Below are 20,758 nucleotides of genomic sequence, written 5' to 3' on the forward strand. Positions count from 1 at the left end.
ATCCACATTGAGGAAGCTCTAACAAGGACATAATTAAACGTTTGCTTTTCTTCCCCTTAGTGAATACAAATAGACGGTTTGTAATATGACTCTCTCTCTCTCTCTCTCTTTCTTTTACGTGTGACATAAGTGAAACACATTATTAATTATAAATTTGTTATTCAACTTAGTTTTGTATTAAATAGGGGTGTCAATATTCAACATGACATAGTAATTAGCTGGTTTCTGATTCATACATAACCGGTTTAGTAAGTAGGCGGTGCATAACATGTTTACCAAACACGAGAATTAATTATGTCGATAACACGTTTACAACTTAAAAACTACACACCAACTCGGTTGACATGTTCGTATAAGCGGGTTAAACAAGCCATGTTGAGGCTAAACGATTTTAAACATGTGCATGCTAGGTTTATGTTTTGACAAAAAAGTACGAATCACACTAAAATTGAACAATTCAATATGCTACTTCAAAACCCTTCAACCCATCAAACCCAACACGATTAACACTCAAGTTAATTATTAAGTATTAACCCACCACTTTATCTCCATATATCATTCCTTTAAAAAAAACTTAAATAAGAGACACCAGACAAGTCCAGCCACCCGTCATCAAGTGTCACTAGATATTTTAATATTATTTTTCTCCTCACTTTTTCCCTCACCACAAAAAATGATTTATTTTACCTTTTCGAAGTGACTTATTTCCTATTTTTAATATAAAGTTGGAAAACAGAAATAAATATCATATCAACTTCCATAATCATAACTTCAACCTGAAAAAAAAACAACATACAAAAAATCGTTCGGCGGAAAAGAGAACAAATCTCACTCTCTCTTCCTATTCATGCAAATATATATATATATATACATATATATATATATACATATATATATATATATATATATATATATACATATATATATATATATACATATATATATATATGTATATATATATATATATATATCTGTGCACTTATATACATGAGGCAAGGATTGAAACATATCTAGAAACACAAGAGCAAAGAGTTCGTTACAATTCCGGTCCGCTATCAACTCTCGCTTTGTTCTCCTTTTGGTTTAGTGATCGGAAGCAAAAACTTGAGCTAATCGAGTTTATTAGTTATCGGATTTGCCATTGCGAAAGCTCAGGTTTGTTTGATACGTTTAAGTTTTAAGTTATGGAATGTTTGATGTAATGAAATGTTTGTGTGTGTTCATCTAGTTATTCATGTGCATGAATGGGTCGTTATATTCAAACACCACCCTCTGGTGTGTTAATAATCATATACGGCTCATATAGGGGCTATATGAGTCATATAGCCCTCACGTGACTAACTATTGTACGGCGGAGACATGATGACAACTTTTCAGTCTGTATCGTATAGCCCCTATACAAGTTGTATAGACTTCAAACACCTGACACTCTCTGACACAAATGACAAAATTTTACACTTATACGGCTGTTATAGCCTCTATACGAGCCGTATAGAAACGCCTGGTGTCCATGTTGAATGCTTTGTTAATGCTTTTATGAAAAAAATTGTTTCTTAAAATTTGCAACTCTTCTTAATATTTGTTGAAGTTTTAAGTTACAAATAATAAAAGTTTAAAACCAAATTAAAAATATTAATTTTCTATTAAAATATGTTTCATAAAAGTTATAACTCTTCTTATATTTATTTAAAGTTTTAAATTAAGTTACTATATAAGCGTCTATACTTAATTATATACATACAAGTGCTTGTTGATATTGGTATAACTATGATGATGTGGTTATGTATATCATTTAAGGTTAACATAATTGTTACAAGACAAAGTAACAAACTATCATTGTTTTAGAATAAGCCTTGTGGCCATATCGAACACATTCTATAAGCAATTTGGAGTCCCAAACGAAACTTGCACCAATATGTAGAGATAAGATTAACATTAGATGCTTATTCATTCGTATCAAACATTCCAATATCTAAATATAAAGAATATAGAGGAATAAGATGGGAACGAAAAAAATAATAATAATAATAATAAAAACGTATAAGAATATGGAGGAATCATATGGTACTTCAAAAAAATTAAATAAGAATATAAAGTAAATTGCTTTTTTTTTGGCTAATGTGGTTTACGTCATATAACCCTTTCGGCTTAAAATGAAAGTTTTAAACAGATGAACCCCTGTCATCTTAATTGATTGCGGGTTTGGTCTTTAGTGTATGGATTTCTTCTTTTACTTAATCACACACACGAGTACGATGTGTATAATATATATATATATATATATATATATATTTTTTTTTGAAATACGATTTTAAGAACAAGACACAAAAATAAATAAATTGCTTAATTTGAAATATCATGTAGAAAATATTTAATATCATGTAGAAAATATTTAATATTTAATAATTTGTTAAATACTCAATAATACTTTTGTATCATACTTTTTTTTGGTATCACATGTAAATATGAACATGTACTTTTAATTAAAAAAGTCACGGATCTATATGAACCCTTGAGCCATTAATGAGATGGTGGCCAAGCCACATGTGGCACATAGACATTACTTGGTCTTTTAGGTGGTTATAATAATTTTATTAAGATATATTAAAATATTGATGCTTTGAGTAATATTAACATATTATAATTTTACAGATTGCAGATGAGAAGTGAATAATTTATCATGACAGTAAAACTTGAAGCTGGGATGGAAGAAGGATTAGGAAACAATACTACTAGTGATCGGTATGCCAAGATCTTAACGGGCTCGTGGTGGGCCCAGTTCAGATACGAATCAAATCCTTGGATGGCGCGATATGTGTATAGCGTCATGTTTTTGTTAGCGAACTTGCTTGCGTGGGCCGTTCGTGATTATGGCGGAACTGCATTGACCCAAATGAGTAGTAAGATATACATTGCATAAATAAACTCAACCAACTTTCTTTCAACATTTTATCTTCATTAGTCTAAACAAGTCGAGCCACTTGTAATTAGTTGTTAAAGCTCATTTAATAAACGAGCTCAAGTCAAAGCTTCACATAAAGATTGGCAAGCATTGCACAAGCCAACTATTTATTTTCTTAGTTTAATATATTAAATAATAAATTTAAATATATATGTATATACATAATAATTATTATTGCCACATGTAAATTTAGATAGTAGTATTCAGATAATATATATTATGTTATACATAAAATTTATAATCGTAATTTCATGTAAAGAAAATAACTAAATAGTTAATAAATAATAAATAAATCGAGCCCAATCGAGGCTTAGCTTGAAAATCCATTCATCAGCTGAGCTCGAGCTCCTTTAAATGGTCTGAGCTCGGACTCTCTTAAATTAAACGGACCGAGCTCATGATATAATTTATGGATTATAATTTTACATGGTGTTTGCAGAATTAAAAACTTGCGAAGGTGGCGAAGACTGTTTAGGCACACAAGGAGTTCTAAGAGTGAGCATGGGATGTTTTGTATCCTTTTCTTATAAACTATTTACATATATTGGATTGATTTCTTTTGAGAACCGCTTTGAGCTTTAAGAACTCGAAAGAACTCATCGTAACCATTTTTTTACACATGTGTAACTAACATTTAAACTTGTGTAATTATCAAAAATACTTATTCTCTCTCCTGATTCATTTTTTAATTAAATTTAATCTCAACCACATATTTCATACTATTTAATTAAATGTTTGGTTCAAAATTGAGTTATCAAAGTTCTTAAAACTCATAAAATTCTCAAAATATCTCTCCCTACATATATTTAATCAAATTTAAGTAAACCTTGAAAGATTTTTGATATATCCTTAATGATATACAAGATATTCTTCTTTATAATGTTTGTTTCAACTAGTGGCACAAAAAAGTTACATGGAAGAAAAGAGTTGTGGCATTCTAGTTGGTGGTCTGTTAAAATCATCCTCATGATCATATTAGTTGTGCTACCCTTCTTTCTCCCTACACAACTCATTCTTGCATATGGTATTTATTATTATTATTATTATTATTATTATTTAAAAAAAATATTTCTTCATGCAACTAAAGGACTTATTAAAAACTGTTTTTCTACTCTATGGCGTTTAAAAAATCGAAACAAACGGTACGTATCAATTAGTTTCAAATTGGTAATTTATATAACTTATTTCAATCATAAATGATCAAATAAACATATTCTATGTATATCATAGGGGATGGATCATGACAGAACTCTTCTTCGTTGGAGAACTACGTAACTCTATACTATAAATATGCATGCAATATATCATAAGACATATATGTAGTATGGAATTCTCTATGATATACTAATGCATATATGCAATATATCATAATACATATCTATATATTGTATATATAGATATAGATATGTATTTTGATTAACAAACTTGCTGATATTGGCAATGATTGACGATAAATTATCATTTTTTTTGGCAGGGTCTATTGCACATTTTGGTGCAGGGTAAGTTAATCTTTTAACCTTGTATCTTTATTTCCTATACTCCCTTTGTACCACATTAAATAAATATTCTTAATCATCATGTTTATGTTTATGATATTTTGCAGGGTATTTTTGTTTATTCAACTAATCAGCATTATCCGCTTCATTACATGGTTGAATGAGCGCTGCTTATCGGAAAAATATGCGGAGAGATGGTAATGACTTTCTTTAATATGCAAAATAGAAATAATTTATAGTTGTTTTCATGAGTTTTCAAAACTGTTGACCTGACATGTTATGTTGCGTTTCATTTTTTAACACGACATTTACTAACTATTTAACTGGTCGGATTTTTCTCTTTTCAAAATCTCATTTCCCGATTTATTTACTACTCCAGACTGCGTATTTTGTTTATTTAAACCTCTATAGTGCACTAATACTACAAATCCACGCAATTTGTATAAAACCAGTTATATATTTTTAATTTTTACTTTAAAATTTTCAATTATTTAAGAAATCAGCTATTTCTAAAACCGATAAACCCAATCAATAAAATGTCTGGTAATGAATACATTGCAATTAAGGCTTTTCCATATATGGCATATGATGTTATGAGTGTCATGGCATCAACCAAATGCCACATTAGCATATCTTTTACTTCTCATTTTTAAGTATTTATTATTATTGTTATTTTAATGATATACATATTTTTTTCTTTCCAGCCATACCCATTTCACAGTGATTGCAATTGGTGAATATTTTGTGTGCATACTTGGAATCATTTTAATGTATATTTGGTACACACCACGACTCTCTTGTGTGTATAACATTGCCTTCATTACATGGACACTTTTTCTCCTCCAACTTATGACAAGTGTCTCTCTTCACCCAAAAGTAAGTTCAACCATCAAAATCTTATTTCTAATCATATATGTATATTTTTTCAAATTAATCATTTTTTTTTATTTTAAACCTTAAACAGGTTCGCGCTGGCTTCCTGACTCCAGGTCTTATGGGACTCTACATTGTATTCTTATGTTGGTCCGCAATTAGAAGGTACATTTTTCTATATGGGTCATATATTATTTTTAGTTATAGCGGGTAAATAGACAAACAATAATGTATATTTTTCATTCTTCTAGCACGTTAAAAGTTATCAAAGTTATCTATGACGTGGCATAATAGATTAATAGCCTAGCTTTAGAAAAAAACTATAAAAAATGGTACACGTGTAGATAATTTTGGCTATTATATTACGTCTGAACGATTCTATGTAAATTGTTATATTTTATTTGGAAATTATAATTATTTTAATTTGGACTATGCTCGTGTTCGTGTGCTTACAGTGAACCACCAGATAACAAATGTACGAGGACTTGGGGAGCCTCAAGACACTGGCTAACGATCATTGTAAGCTTCCAACTCGTAGCACATTTAAAAGCTTACATTTCAAGTTAATTAATAAATATTCATTTACATATCATTGTTGCAGAGCTTTGTTATTGCCCTAGTTACAATGGTTATTGCCACATTTTCAATAGGAATTAATTATAAATGCTTTCAGGTAAAAAAACTCGTTTTAACAAATTTTTAAACGTGTAGTAGACGGTTTTTTCACATTAAAAGTTATATTTGCAGCGGGGAAATGATGAGAAACAAGAGGAAGATGATGTTCCTTATTGTTTTGGCTTCTTCCATCTTGTTTTTGCCTCGGGAGTTATGTACTTTGCAATGTTATTAATTGGATGGAACTCTCATCACACCATGGCAAAGTAAGCCATTATCTTTGATCTCGCAAAAGTATACGAATATTCAAATTATTCAAATGTATATTTACCTAAATGCCCCGCTTCTTAGGTGGACTATTGACGTTGGTTGGACCAGTACTTGGGTTAGAATAGTAAATGAGTGGCTTGCGGTCTGTGTCTACTGTAAGCATTACATCCATAGTACACATTTTTGAAGTGATTGTTGTTATTTCATATTTGCTTATTAGTTATCTTAACTTGTTTCTTGTTTTTTTTAAATGTAGTGTGGATGTTGGTAGAACCGATCGTATGGAAAGGTAGACAGGTTGAAGAAACCAAATAAGTAAACGCAAAGAAGACACTCTTCGCCGCGTACGCTAACATAATTTATACACAATCAAAAGATATAGAAGCCAAAGAGATGAACAAGAAATGGCATCCATGGAGCTAAAAATGTCAATTGTATGCATTAATTGAAAACTAAGGATGTTAGTATGGTCCAAAACTACATTGGGTGTACTATGGATTTTTGATACTATATACTCACATTGTTAAGAAAGACAAACAAGATCCCGTATTTTATACAAGTAACATCTACATAAAGGAGTAAAAGTTCAGTCTTTGTTACCCGCGTCGTAAAGTTTGGTTACCATTAGTACACATTGTAGATGTAGGGTAAACGAGTTGAAAGGTTGTAATAAATTGCAGCCTAGACGGTCTTCAGCTTCCCACTTTTGACCGTCAAAACATGGATCATGAAGCAACACCAAAAAGTCATCAACCCCCAATAAACACATATTTGCTATCAATTTAATCTACAAAAGGCGACTCGGATGTGATCCGGTTTAACCAAATGGATTTCCTCCGCCAGAACCACTTTGCTGTTGACTTTGATGAAAGGGTCCATAGCCACCTGCTGCTTGTGGCCTGTATATATTTGGAATAGAACTTTACGTTTTTGCATTACAAAAACCACTCTGGGAATAAGGCTAAGTTGCTATCAAATTGCATGTTGGGAGCCGCTTGCCCCATAAATGGACCTAAACAAAACCCAAGGCAATGTCAAGCAACGAGACCAGAAAATACACTCAAGTTCATGACAAGTAACAATAGAAATTACCTGTATGAAGGATGCATGTTGGGAGCCGCTTGTCCCATAAATGGACCTAAACACAACCCAAGGCGATGTCAAGCAACGAGACTAGAAAATACACTCAATATTATGACAAGTAACAATAGGAAAAAACTAAATGTGGCAAAATGCGCTGGCTGAACAATGGTTCAAAACGGAATCTTACTGGTCTAGTTGGGTTAACCAAAAACACTTTCTGTTTTCAAATAATCATCGGTTCAAATATGTTTACAAAATCTATTGCGATAATGATAATTTATGTAAATACCAGTCAGAGCAGGTCTAGTTGACTTTTGAACCGTTTCATTTTACAATATTTTTGCAGCTTTAGATGTTTGACATGTTAGAGATGTAACTTGTCACATAGCCAAATCAACCAACTGATAACTAGATGCTTTGAAATCGCCACGTCTAGTTAAAAAAGAGAAAGAAACATTACCAGAAGGCATTGCTGGCCCATATGATTATGGATGAGATGATTGAGTAGGCATCCATGGTGATTGAGTACCAAGGCTTGAGGTACGCTGCATGTGTGATGTTGGTGGTAATGGATTAGAGGGTTGGGTGGGTATCCATGGTGATTGAGTACCAAGGCTCGAGGTACGTTGTATGCTTGATGTTGGTGGTAACTGGTTAGATGATTGAGTTGGTATCCATGATGGTGATGGAGTACCGAGGCTCGAGGTGTGGTGTAAGCTTGATTGAGGTACCATGTTTGGTAGAGCCCCTTGCAGAGGTACCATTGAAGGAAACTACAACATAATAGAAAATAATTAATTATGCTATTAATTTCTTTTTTCTAGGCAACAGAAAAAATTTAATTAAATAAACAGATGAACAATTTACTGGCTGTATATGCTACATAAGATGCTTTTTTTTGTTCTAAAAAATTACAGCTCTAAAGCCAAAATTTGTATATTCTGTAACTAAAAGAGACTTCTGTCTATAGGCTTATGAGCTAACACTAACCTTAAAACAGTTAAAACTCATTCGATGACATTACAACATGACAATATACAGTCAATTTTAAAACTCTTAACATGTGCCATACCTCATACAAAACTTAGTATCCCGATTCGAAAGGACTCCGTCTTCCTCTTTGAAACCCTAGACTTCGCGCTCCAATAGTTTTATAATCCCACACAATCTCACCAAGCATGTCTTGAGGCAAACACAACCTTCCTTCTTTCACTGATCTTTGCAACTCACAAAACAACTTCAAATCCTGCAACTTTATATAATCCAGCAACACCTGTTCATGATCCGGGACCCACCTCCTCGGAAATGGGGTATAATCACACGGTGGAATCATATTCATACGCGAAAACCTAACCCCTTCAATCGCATCAGCAAGACCCAATCTCAACAAATCAGCATACTCGGGAGTCCTATTATCCATGCTCTGCCTAAGTGGACGGCTAAGATCGCGTGAACCTTTCTTAAACACCTTAACCCTTGATTTCATCTTATACCTAGCAGCATATAATTTAGCCACCGAGTTTCGAATAACATACGCGCAGAAACCAACAACCTTTTTTCTGTTATCTGCATACTGATACCAATCAGCCATTGTTTCAAGAAACTTATTCATCTGTGCATTCGTTTGTGCTTGACCACAATAAAGCATTGGAGTACACGGTAATGGCTCGGGATCTTTATCCCCTTTAACAAACTTAAGCCGTCTAAACTGTCCTATGCATTGCTGCAAACTCGCAGTAACCGAAAGCAAAATCCCAACACTTTTTTGACTCACGATATGACCACCTCTTGACGCAAATCGAATAGTTGGATATATCACTCTTTGACCGATTACATGATCTAAAAACTGAACCCCTCTGCTTACATGTTCAATTTCGATCTTTGATTCATTTAACTTTAGCGCGTACTTATTCTCGCAAAACTCGATTATCAAATCCCTAATCTCCAACGCATCCTTTCTTGACCCTCTAATTCCTATCAAGAAATGACCACCGTAACGAATGTAATCCATCTTTTTGGATTTATCTTTCCCACCCCCGCGTACAAACTCGGGCCATGACGGCGTATGATTACCATGATCATTAATGACAAAACTATCATTGCATGTAGAACAAAATTCTTGGATTTTGTCCTCCATCATGTGATCTAACTCATTAAGATAAATATTAGCAAGTAAAGGACTTAATATTCCACAATAACCATAATTAGGTACCTTTGCAGCGTCCACAGGTGCAAAATCATAAAATGTTCTTAGCCAATACGGGTCGGGTTTCGCCTCGTTTTCATCAAGAACTTTCTTCCTCTTCAAACCCTTTTTCTTGTTTCTTTTCCTCTTAATCTTTTCATCATCAAGCCTCGACTTTGGCGCTCCTTTTAACCCGGATTTGATCAAAACCAATACTTTCTGATCCATAACACCTTTTTCAACGAACTGAATCAGCAAATTGGCATCTAAACTATCAAACATTTCGGTTAAATCGCCTTTCAAGAACCAAACATACCCTGCAAAATTACTCCGAATCGTTCGAATCACCGTATGCGCGTTCCTTTTCGGGCGAAAGGCGTGCGATTTAGGGGAAAACCCCGCCTCAAAGACCGGATCGAGAATCATCAAAAGCAATTCTTGGACCACAAAATCTTGAAACGGAGGGTCATTGGATGCCGAAATCATTCGAAGCTTTCGATTTGAGAGCTTTGAAACATGGGTTTTATCCTTAGGGTTTTGAATGTAAGGGTTGGTTTTCATGTTCCATTGAAACTGACCTTGTACGACGGCGTTTCGAAGGGAAAGGAGGTTGGTGAGGACGTGGGACTGGACGGCGTGTCTGGCTGGGTATGAGCCGGCGAAGTGGGCGCAGGTGCGTTGGTACGCTAGGACCCATAGGTCGAGTTTGGAGATGAAACCGGTGAGGTTGGAGAAGTGTGTTTGGCTTCGGGTCGTGAAGGTTTTGATCCATAAATCGGAGAGGACTTGAAATGGGAGGGAGTGTGGGTCTTGTTTGGGTGGTTGTTGATGACGGTGGCGGTGGGGAGTAGAGAGGTGTGAGAAGGTGCAGGTAAGGTGTTTGAGTTTAGTCCTAAGAGACATTGGCTATGCACCGGGGACGGGGGAAACTTTGTTTGATTGGTATGCCTTCTGAACTTGCTACTTGCAAACTTGATGTTCTTTAACAAATACCTCCTGCTTCAGTTGTCCTCCTCGATGATTATTGATCACGTACGTACCTTAAAGAATGCATGGCGGCTAATCACTTTCAAAGGCACGCCAAATCTGTTTCAATCACACAGCAAAACGTCTTCAAGAAAGCACTCATAAACGTGTTATAACCATACATTCAATCTATCAACTACAATAACAACAAAGGGCAAAACATTAAAGAAAAAACATATTCTGGATTTCAATCCATAAAAATGACCCTAAACACATGTCTTGTTTTTTCTTTCTAACAAATCGAACGATGTCATTATTGAAATTTTCAATTTCACTTATAAAGAACCTCGAAACCCAAAAGTCTCAAAAGCTAACCGTACACCACCTGAAGTGTGCGGTAATTAGAAGGTCCAATTTAGTTTTTTTCTAACGATCGATTTCAGAACTCCACGGTCTGTTGGCCTTATCTTTTACATAAAAAACAACTTTAAAACCATAAATAAATCAGACCTGGAAGTATTTTAGGATCTGTGTCTCCATGTGTAATGTGGCAGTTTATACCGACCATTTATTCCTCAAAGCAAACCACATCAGTTGTATCGTCTATCCTATCGGTGATGTGTTCAAGCAATGCAATGCAACGCAGAGAGAGGAGTTATAAGTATTAATTTAAAACATATGTCGGCTGTATGTTTCGATAGTATGACGCTTACTGTTCAAAACCGAATATCCGGAAATAGATGGACGCTTACATGGGATGGTGCCCCGGCCGGAGGTACTTGTTTAGAGTGGAAGATGATGGACGGTTATGTTAATGTTATGTGATACATTCTAGGGTTTGTTTATAATATAAAATAAAATTAAAAAATATTAAAATTAAAATACCGGATAATTTGGATATCCGAAAAATTAAATTTGCCGATGAATAAACTTGTTTAATCAAACGTGTTATAAAAACATGCTTACCCAAACATGGCCCGCTTTATTGTACGGGTTAAATATGACAACCCCAAACCTCGTTATTTGCATATCATATTTGCATGAAATATATACTACACAATTACCAAACCAACTTATGTAAATTATTAATCAATGCATAACCTATGTAGACATTATAGACAGCAGCAGCAATCTAGAGTTGCAAAATCGTCTCTTGATACAGGCTTTCAAAAGAAAAAATATATACAACTCTCTTTAGAAATACAGAGGGCCGTTCAATACAGAACTAACTTAAATTAAAGAACCGCGGGAACTGCATAATGTGTTTGTAAGTAATGCTTTAGCCATGATACATAAGATATATCCAGGCACTACATACAAATGCATTATGTAGCTCTCGCGAGACTCCAATTTAATTTGGTTTTGTATTAAGCATTTTAGCGTGCCCATATATATAAATACAAAAATTAAATACAACACAAATTGCAGTCTAGACGGTCTTCAGCTTCCTACTTTTGAACGTCAAATATGGATTACGAAGCAACACCAGAAACTCATCAACCCCCAATAAACACATATTTTCTATCAACTTAATCTACAAAAGGCGACTCGTATGTGATCCGGTTTAACCAAATGGATTTCCTCCACCAGAACCACTTTGTTGTTGACTTTGATGAAAGGGTCCATAACCACCTGCTGCTTGTGGCCTGTATTATATATGGAATGGAACTTTATGTTTTTGCATTATGAAAACCGCTAAGAGGATAAGCCTAAGTTGTAATCAACTTCCATGTTTTTGTCATAGAGAGAATGTCATAAAATACCAATTTATAAACTAACTTTTCCTTACCATTTGGTGTCAAAAGTTTTTATTTGGTTACCAGCTGATACAATTGACCTAGAAAAAACACTTTAAGTCACATTTTTTACCGGCTATAATAGGTCAAACATGAATGGCATGACCCCAGTTATAAAAGGTCAATTGCATCAAATAGTAGTAAATAAAACTTGCATCAGATTGTAAAATAAAAGTTAATTACATACAATGACAAAATTCAAGTGTTACATTTTGTGAAATCTTCACGTTTTCTTAATGCAATGACAAAACCCTTTTTGATCTACTCACGGGAAATGAAAAAAAAATGGATAAACCTTAAAACAATTACCTGTATGAAGGATGCATGTTGGGAGGCACTTGTCCCATAAATGGACCTAAACACAACCCAAGGCGATGTAAAGCAACAATACTAGAAAACACAGTCAACTTTATGACAAGTAACATAGGGACAAAGTAGTTGTGGCAAAATGCGCAGGCTGAACAATGGTTCAAAAAGGATAATCTTACCAGTAGGGCTGTAAACGAATCAAACGTTCAGCAAATAGTTCGTTTACATTCGTTACGAACACGAACAAAAAAATTTATTTGTTTACTTAAATGAACGAACATGAACAAAGGTTGTGTTCGTTCATTTGTGTTCGTGAACGTTCAGTAATGCGTTCATTTATGTTCCTTTGTTTTTGTTTGTTAGTTGAAGAATTGTTTTATATTTCTATAATATTTTATTTCTAATAAGCAACCTAAAATTTAAATTTCATAACCTATCTTTATATTAAGTTCGTTTCATTAATGGTTTGTTTTATAAAGTCTTGTTTTAACTAACAAATCTAACTTGTGCTTCGTTCACATTATTTGAATAAACCGCCGATTGGGGGATGGCTATATTTATGATTATTATTATCTCAAGTGCTTAACTTTATACTTAATTAAGCTGATTATGTCTAATGTTTCGTTTAAAAATGTTGTTTTATTTTCTTAAATAGTACATGTTCGTTTGCGTTCGTGAACAAGTTCAATTCCTTAACGAACAAACAAGAACAAAATTTTCCGTTCAGCAAGCGTTCATGAAATTAATGGTAAACGAACGCACAAGCTTGGTTCGGTTTGGTTTGGTTTGTTTACAGCCCTACTTACCGGTGTAGTTGGGTTAATCAAAAACACTTTCTGTTTACAAATAATCACCGCATCAAATATGTTTACAAAATCTATTGCAATAATGAAAACTTATGTAAAAACGGGTCAAAGCAGGTCTAGTTGACTTTTGAACCATCTCATTTTTAAGAAATCTTTGCAGTTTTACACGTTTGACATGTTAAGAGATGTAAGTTGTAGCATAACCGGGATCAACCAACTAATAACTAAACGATTTGAATAGGGAAAAAAACAGAAAGAAACATTACCAGAAGGCATTACTTGTCCATATGATAATGGATGAGATGATTGCGTAGGCATCCATGGTGATTGAGTACCAAGGCTTGAGGTATGTTGCATGACTGATGTTGGTGGTAATGGATTAGATGGTTGGGTGGATATCCATGGTGATTGAGTACCAAGGCTAGAGGTACGTTGTATGCTTGATGTTGGTGGTAACTGGTTAGATGGTTGAGTTGGCATCCATGATGGTGATACAGTACCGAGGCTCGAGGTGCGGTGTATGCTTGATTGAGGTACCATGTTTGGTAGAGCCCCTTGCAAAGGTACCATTGAAGGAAACTACAACACAAGTAAAAATAATTAATCATGCTATCAGTTTGTTTTTTCTAGGAAAAACACAGATTTAACTAAATAAACAAATAAACAATTTACGGGTTGTATACGACTGGTATTTTGTTAATAACAATTAGCTGTTTTGATGAAATAAGTTGCATAGTTTTTAAGGGCTTAATCCAGCACACCAATATTGTGTTACACGCATGCATCTTTTATTACTAATTCTTACTACGGGTGATTGAGAACCAAAAAAAAAAGTTGATTTAAGTAGGCATACTGTTGTAGCTTGAACTGGAGGTGATTCATTGACATCAAATGGATTTGAAGGTTTTGATTGCTGCAAGTAAGCTGGTGGCATAGGCTGTAACAACAGAAAAGAATCAAATCAGCAACATCTCAAATTTAAAACAGAACCAGGGGCATAATGGGCATTTACGCCTTTGGCAGGTTTCATCATACCATTGCAACATTGTATTGCATGTTGAATCCCATGCCGTATTGTGGAGCAGGGTACCATACGGGACCTGGAGCAGCAAAAGACGAAAAATTGGAAGAAAATAAATCCTGCACATAGAACGAATTCTATAAGATTTAACCAGCTAATCCGCTTATTGTGACTTTTAAATGCAAATAAGCGCATTTTGAATGTTTGTATGATAAAAAATAAGTTATTGTGTTCTCTTATTTTAGGGTGAAATAAGTTGTTTCAGTAAGCAATTTGAGATTTCGTGATTCAAATTGACTATTATCGGTAGATTCAAAACTAAAAGCTTGCCTTTATGATGAAATAAGTTGCGTTAAGTAAACACTTCATTTCTTATTATAACTTAATAACTATTTAACATGTAATATTTGACTAGAAAAGTTGTATTAGTATAATAATGATCTATTTTTTTAATAAAGCGGTTTAGGAGGGTTTAACTTGGCCAGTTTGACGCATTTAAGATCAAACATAAGCGAAATTGACTGACTTGTAGGTAAGGTAGAAACCGCTATCCATACATGAGATGAAATTTATAGCCATAAAATAAACACCATTACCGCTGGTAATTCTTTGTTTGTCGGTTTAACATCCACCCCATGTGTAACTTGAGAATTTGAAAACATTTGAGTATTACTATTCCCAAGTGAAGGATTCCATTGCTGCAGAAAGTTGACCGGAGTACAAAATTGTAAAATCCGCCATTAAGTCCTAATACAAGTAATTGAGCAGAATAGTAACAAAAACCGAAGGATGTACCTGACTGTTTTGGGGCCCACCAACAGGCTGATTAAATGACTGGGCAAAAGCCTGATTCTGTTGAGGATGCACATCTTGCCACTGACCAAATACATTAGGCCCAGGAGCAACTGACTGATAACTTGTTGGTGTGGAAACTGGCAACTGTGTGTTGCCAGATGATCTAGCTGGCAGAGTAGCATTGGACGCTGGAACTGACAGTTCCGAAAGCACGTCTAGCAAGTTGGTAGTTGGAGGAGGAGTATGAACTGGCTTCACTTCTTGAAATGAATCAAAATTAGCCCAATTATTATTAGATGGTGTTGTTGGCTGAGTGACTGATGGAGCAGTTTGTTGTTGTTGTGGTGGCGCTTGGGCAGTTGGAGGAGGTTCAGGAACAGCATCAAAGTTAATTAGCGAACTTTCTGTTTTAAGTTCGGTTGGATTCCCATTGGAAGAACCCAAGCTACTAGAAGATAGAGTTCTCTGCAACCAGAAACAATTTCGTCTTACACTACTTTAACATGAGCAATTTTTTTAATATCATAATACACTGGCCATATTTGCTTATTCTGATTATAATTATAGTGAAAAAACAAAATAAGTTTCTTGTATATTGTATCAAGTGATACAGCATATCTTTGCTAGGTAAGCTTTTAATTTCAATGTATAAGTTTATTCTTAGTAAATAGGGGTTGTTCGGGATTTGCTAATTTGAAAATCTTATCTGCTTATTGTGTTTTCTAGAAGCAGATAAGTCATGTTTAAGTGTTTAAATATATAAATGTGTTTATGCTTATCTGCTTATTTAGGTGAAACGACTTGTGTTCGGTAAACAGTGTAATTGCTCTTTTCAAACTAACTATTCTCGGTGGATCCAAAGTGAAACAAGACATTTTCAATGAGTTGGTTATCTGTTTGTTTAAAACCACAACCAAAAGCTGTTTAAATAAGCAATCCCAATAACTCCCTAAAAGGCCACATAATATAACCTTATGAAGGAAGAAGCTGACCTGTTTATGCAATGAACCATCTGTTGGCTTAGACCCATTGGATTTTGGGGGTTCAATAATCCGCACAGGAGATGCTTTATCCCCCAGTATATCCCTAACGGGTCTTATTATAGGAGGGCTAGATATATCTGGATCTCTTTGTTGATCAAGAGATTTACCTTCAACCTTAAATCCTCCATTAGACAACTTCCCGTCTTCAGAATTCCGTCCATCCCTAAATGGCGGACTTCTAGAACCTCCTTGATATGATTCTGCTCCCCCCTGCTTATATATGCAAATAATCCAGATATGAAAACAAAGCAAAGATCAGAACTTCAGAAGCATATTGCTCTTAACTAGAAAGCCAGTATAATTTATCATCATTCATCAATTTTCAAATCACTAATATTTCTGCTTTATGTTTTTAGGGGCGTATTTAAGATTTTTTTTTTTAGATAAAACATCTATAGTGATAGCAGCTTACAAGTTGCATGCAGTCAAGACTAAACAAAACATAATTTACATCTTGTGTGATGGTAACAGTACAACTAATTCCCCTTTTATAAAGTTAAATATATAGAAAAGCAAAATCCTATTCAAGCTAGTATACATAAATGCCCCTTCATTTACTCCTATCTGAACACAACTTGTGTGATGGTAACAGCAGAACTGATTCCCCCTTTATAAAGTTAAAATTATAGAAAAGCAAAATCCTTTTCAAATTAGTCAATTATAGTTACCATGTTAGCCTATTCTAAAATCTTTTAAAACTAGGTTGGCACAAAAAGAGTATAATTACACAAGTGGACCATTTTATAAAGTGAGTTACTATTCTATGACATTTGCCCATTTTAGAAGGCAAATTGGTAAGGAAGGTAACTAAAAATCCCAAAGTGAACAGCATGGGGCATGAACTTACACACTCCTTCTGATGAGAAAAAATTTGGTGAAAGTTCAAATTATAAAAAATAGGGAATTTTTGTCAAAAACTGAACTTACACACTCCTGATGATGAGAAAAAATTTGGGATCCATAGTTACCTTGTTGGCAATTTTCTAATATTTTTTTAAGTTAAGCAGCAGTACCATCTTCACACTAGGAGACTTGTCAAAGCTTCTCTCACCAGAATATCTTTTATCCACATAGACATGTTTAATGAAGTCTCGAAGCCTCTCAACATTACTGTCACATGAATCAAATTTAGAATTGAGCTTTAATCATATTGCATTATGTTATTTTTTTGTGAACAACCGAATGCACTGCATTAAATAGTTACAGACCTACTGTCTGGTAAAGATTGGCATTGAGAATCCCATTCTTTAAAATAAATTTCCTTGGCACTCTGATATTGCAACCAAAAGGAGTCACACGTGTAACACTAGTTTGTATCATAACATCAAGTTGTGAAAGATTTGATTAGTATGCAGATTATGCAAGAATATTACCGCATTTCCCCCTCCTTGAAGGGCACTAACTTCCGGTGAATTAAACTTGGCCATGGACACTGACTTTACCCTGTGAGTGAACTCTCGACTGCAGAAAGTGTACACTCATAGATCAATATAGGAGCTCAAATTAAGTGAAACGTTGTTTTAAACGACATTCTTAGTTTAAAAGCATGTAATTACTTACTGGATTCCACTGCAGGTAGTGCAAATAAATGTCCAGAAGTTTGTGCATACATATTGAGGTCCCTGTTTAGTATACAACATGAGATATAGTGAATACTAAGGTTCGGTATCACAGACATTAATAAGTGGCTGAAGTATAATAAATCTTCCTTTTCTCTTAAATTCTTAGAAAACTATAATAGTTCTTATATGTAGAGCAAAAATGCCTTTGTTTGATTATACTACATGTACTAACAGCATTATGTTTCCATTTATTTCCTTATTATTACTATAAACTAAAAGTAGCTTATTGTAGTAGATTAGCAAAATAAACTATTAACATAAACAACAAACACCATCAAATCAAATTGCAATGGAAAAAAAATAAAATTGTACCAAACTGTTGCAGTTAATACACCTCCGGTTCTCTGGAAGTTTAAGCAGGTTTCTTATGGCTCTCTCGTTTCTCTCTTCCTCTTTCAACCGACTCGTCATCTCCTAACTCCAATCCAAGCCTTAACTTCTGAAACAACATCAAATCAACAACCAAATCATACACACAAGTCATCAATGATCAAAAACACAATTCCTTCCACAAATGAACTAAAAACACACTTCCTAACTCCAATCCAAGACCTAAGTTCTAAAACAACATCAATTCAACAACCAAATCATACACACAACTAGTCATCAACTATTTAAACCACAATCCCTTCCACAAATGACCTAAAATCCCCAACGAACTAGCAATTACCAACAATAAAACCTAACACATACAAATTTCAATCCAAAGCAGCGTATAAGTCGATCAAAACCTTCAATTTGAAGAAACAAAAGATACAAACACATCCGATGCACAAACAGTCTGATTGAGTGTACCAAAAACACAATTCCTTACACAAATTACCTAAAATCACCAACTGAACTAGCAATTTTCAACAGTAAAGCCTAATACATATAAAATCAACAACCAAATCATACTCACAGCAAGTCTTCAATGATCAAAAACACATTTCCTTCCACAAATGACCTAAAATCACCAACCGAACTAGCAATTTTCAACAATAAAGCCTAACACATACAAAATCCTATCCAGAACGGCGTACGAGTCAACCGAAACCTTCAATTTGAGCCAACAACATATCTAAACACACCTAATGCATATACAGTCTGACTACATGTATCAAAAACACAATTCCTTCCACAAATTACCTAAAATCACCAACCGAACCAGCAATTTTCAACAGTAAAACCTAATACACGTATAATTCAATCCAGAACAGCGTACGAGTCGATCGAAACCTTGAATTTGAACTAAACAACAAATCGAAACACATCGGATGCAAATACAGTCAAATTACATGTAACTATTGTTAAAAACAGGCATATATACATACACAATTATCAAAAACACAATTCCTTCACCTAAACTCACTAACTGAACTAGCAACTACCAACAGTAAAACCTAACACATGCAAAATTGAATCCAAAACAGCCTTCAATTTGAACTAAACAATAAACAACAGATCGAATGCATAGAGAGACTAACTACATGTAAGTATTATGTTATGAATAACACACATCGGCGTATATACATATACAGGTATAAATACAATATATAAATTGACCTGATCGTAAGATTCCGAGGGAAAATTGAGAGACTGTTTTGTGTGTGTGTGTGTGTGTGTGTGTGTTCAGTTAGAGAGAGAAAGATAGGGTGTGCGCAGACACACTGGACTGGAATTTGGAAAACAAAATGCGGGGCTGATAATACAAGTCCACCTTTTGACGGTCTTCCTGGGGTGACTTTATTATGCACATGATCATGACTGCACTCTATCTTCTGCCGTATAAACTAATTTCAATCTTCTTTATTATTATTATTATTATTATTATTTTTTTTAACGACCGTAACGTCGGGTACTTCGTACGCGGCCCCTATTGGCCACGGTAGCCCGAGCCGGCCACTATTCCGGACGGACGAAGCCCCTAGCGGTCCACCCTATTGAGGGATTCACCGGATCCCGACCCCCACACCCGCCTAATGGCACGACAGCGAGGAGCCGGTAAAACCGGGTGAGATCAGGACTCAAACCCTGACAAGCCAGGGTCATCCCTCATATCTCCCATATAAGTTGGTGATTGTGAGGTTTGAACTCCCTACCTCTCACTAGTAAAGTGAGTGCTCTACCATTGAGCCACATCCAACTTAATCTTCTTTATTATGATTTATAAAAATATTATATACTTAGTGATTATTGATTATAATAAAACTCGCGCGTTTTTCGGTTTTGATGTACTTGTTTTAGCAAAAGAAAGAGAAAACCGAAAAGTGTAGTTATAGAATAAGTAAAATGGTACTAAAACATGTTTATTTCTGTCTTTTTATGTAACGTTTAAACTCACGTTACAAAATCCGTACGCTACGACGGATAACAAATAAAATATAAAACCCAAAAAATTAACGTGTTTAGTTTTTTTTAGAATGACGTTTTTCTTTTTGTGTTTAGGTCACCGCACTCTTTAATTTGGATAACCTTTTTGCCTCACTATTACAAGACGTTTCCTAGGAAAACCATATATATCACGGGCTGCCACTTAACAGTCGTTGTGAAGCCACAAGAGCAGAACTCTCTGACGTAACACACGGTGGAACGAAAACCCGAGTAGACTCAGGATCCGAACTCACAACCTCAATAGGCTTAGTTCAAATCATTCATTGCCCGTATCCACTCAGGCCACTCAAAATGACACAAGTGATGATCAAACTTGAATATTCACTAAAGAACTAAGTCATCCAATCGGTTATTTTGTTAGATTAATACGTGAGTTAAATAGAAAAAAGAAAAAGAATACAAGTAGAAAATCAAATGTAATCCGAAAGGAAAATTAAAAATTTAAAAGTAGTTCAAAAGAAAGTTCATGTACAACCGTCTTATGATTAATATTTTGATATTTAGATTGATAATCAACTTTTATTCTTTTTGAACGACAAGTAA

General features: G+C 34.4%; 2 protein-coding genes and 1 pseudogene across 5 annotated transcripts; 1 reads left to right on the plus strand and 2 right to left on the minus strand.

Annotated features, from left to right (window-relative positions):
- The first annotated feature begins 949 nt into the window (after positions 1-949).
- On the plus strand, positions 950-6,743 carry LOC143540710 (uncharacterized). Its single transcript, XM_077033697.1, has 13 exons — positions 950-1,155; positions 2,653-2,900; positions 3,402-3,475; positions 3,827-3,986; positions 4,437-4,461; positions 4,566-4,655; positions 5,163-5,334; positions 5,423-5,496; positions 5,787-5,850; positions 5,933-6,004; positions 6,079-6,212; positions 6,298-6,371; positions 6,473-6,743. The coding sequence occupies exons 2-13, from the start codon at positions 2,681-2,683 to the stop codon at positions 6,529-6,531; spliced, it is 1,218 nt and encodes a 405-aa protein (XP_076889812.1). The 5' UTR covers positions 950-1,155; positions 2,653-2,680; the 3' UTR covers positions 6,532-6,743.
- A 177-nt stretch (positions 6,744-6,920) lies between these two features.
- On the minus strand, positions 6,921-19,493 carry LOC143540728 (uncharacterized). 4 transcript variants are annotated; one of them, XM_077033711.1, is made up of 14 exons: positions 19,388-19,493; positions 18,155-18,281; positions 17,781-17,842; positions 17,594-17,681; positions 17,429-17,490; positions 17,234-17,330; positions 16,170-16,433; positions 15,178-15,642; positions 14,979-15,080; positions 14,397-14,501; positions 14,215-14,298; positions 13,628-13,940; positions 7,309-7,354; positions 6,921-7,115 (listed from the first exon to the last, which is right to left on the minus strand). In XM_077033711.1, exons 2-14 carry the CDS (start codon positions 18,251-18,253, stop codon positions 7,034-7,036), a joined length of 1,869 nt encoding a protein of 622 aa, XP_076889826.1. In that variant the 5' UTR covers positions 18,254-18,281; positions 19,388-19,493; the 3' UTR covers positions 6,921-7,033. The 4 variants fall into 4 exon arrangements, with proteins under 4 accessions (XP_076889826.1, XP_076889827.1, XP_076889825.1 ...); XM_077033712.1 differs by lacking the exons at positions 6,921-7,115; positions 7,309-7,354 and adding exons at positions 11,625-12,096; positions 12,556-12,601 and having other exon boundaries at positions 16,170-16,430; XM_077033710.1 differs by lacking the exons at positions 6,921-7,115; positions 7,309-7,354 and adding exons at positions 11,625-12,096; positions 12,556-12,601.
- Positions 8,384-10,387, minus strand: LOC143540729 (nuclear intron maturase 1, mitochondrial pseudogene; annotated as a pseudogene).
- Positions 19,494-20,758: the final 1,265 nt, after the last annotated feature.

Source organism: Bidens hawaiensis, unplaced genomic scaffold, assembly GCF_021521415.1.
Source record: "Bidens hawaiensis isolate Kalapana, Puna unplaced genomic scaffold, B.hawaiensis_p1.1 tig00012327_1, whole genome shotgun sequence".
Lineage (NCBI taxonomy): Eukaryota > Viridiplantae > Streptophyta > Magnoliopsida > Asterales > Asteraceae > Bidens > Bidens hawaiensis.

What these genes read in the sequence shown, in the direction of transcription:
- LOC143540710 (XM_077033697.1), top strand. Translation starts at nt 2,681, where the DNA reads ATGACAGTAAAACTTGAAGCTGGGATGGAAGAAGGATTAGGAAACAAT. An exon ending in TGTTGGTCCGCAATTAGAAG is followed by an intron (nt 5,497 to 5,786) that starts GTACATTTTTCT and finishes GTGTGCTTACAG; the next exon opens with TGAACCACCAGATAACAAAT. An exon ending in TTAATTATAAATGCTTTCAG is followed by an intron (nt 6,005 to 6,078) that starts GTAAAAAAACTC and finishes TTATATTTGCAG; the next exon opens with CGGGGAAATGATGAGAAACA.
- LOC143540728 (XM_077033711.1), bottom strand. Translation starts at nt 18,253, where the DNA reads ATGACGAGTCGGTTGAAAGAGGAAGAGAGAAACGAGAGAGCCATAAGA. An exon ending in AGTCTCCTAGTGTGAAGATG is followed by an intron (nt 16,434 to 17,233) that starts GTACTGCTGCTT and finishes TGCATATATAAG; the next exon opens with CAGGGGGGAGCAGAATCATA. An exon ending in AACATGCATCCTTCATACAG is followed by an intron (nt 7,116 to 7,308) that starts GTAATTTCTATT and finishes AAATATATACAG; the next exon opens with GCCACAAGCAGCAGGTGGCT.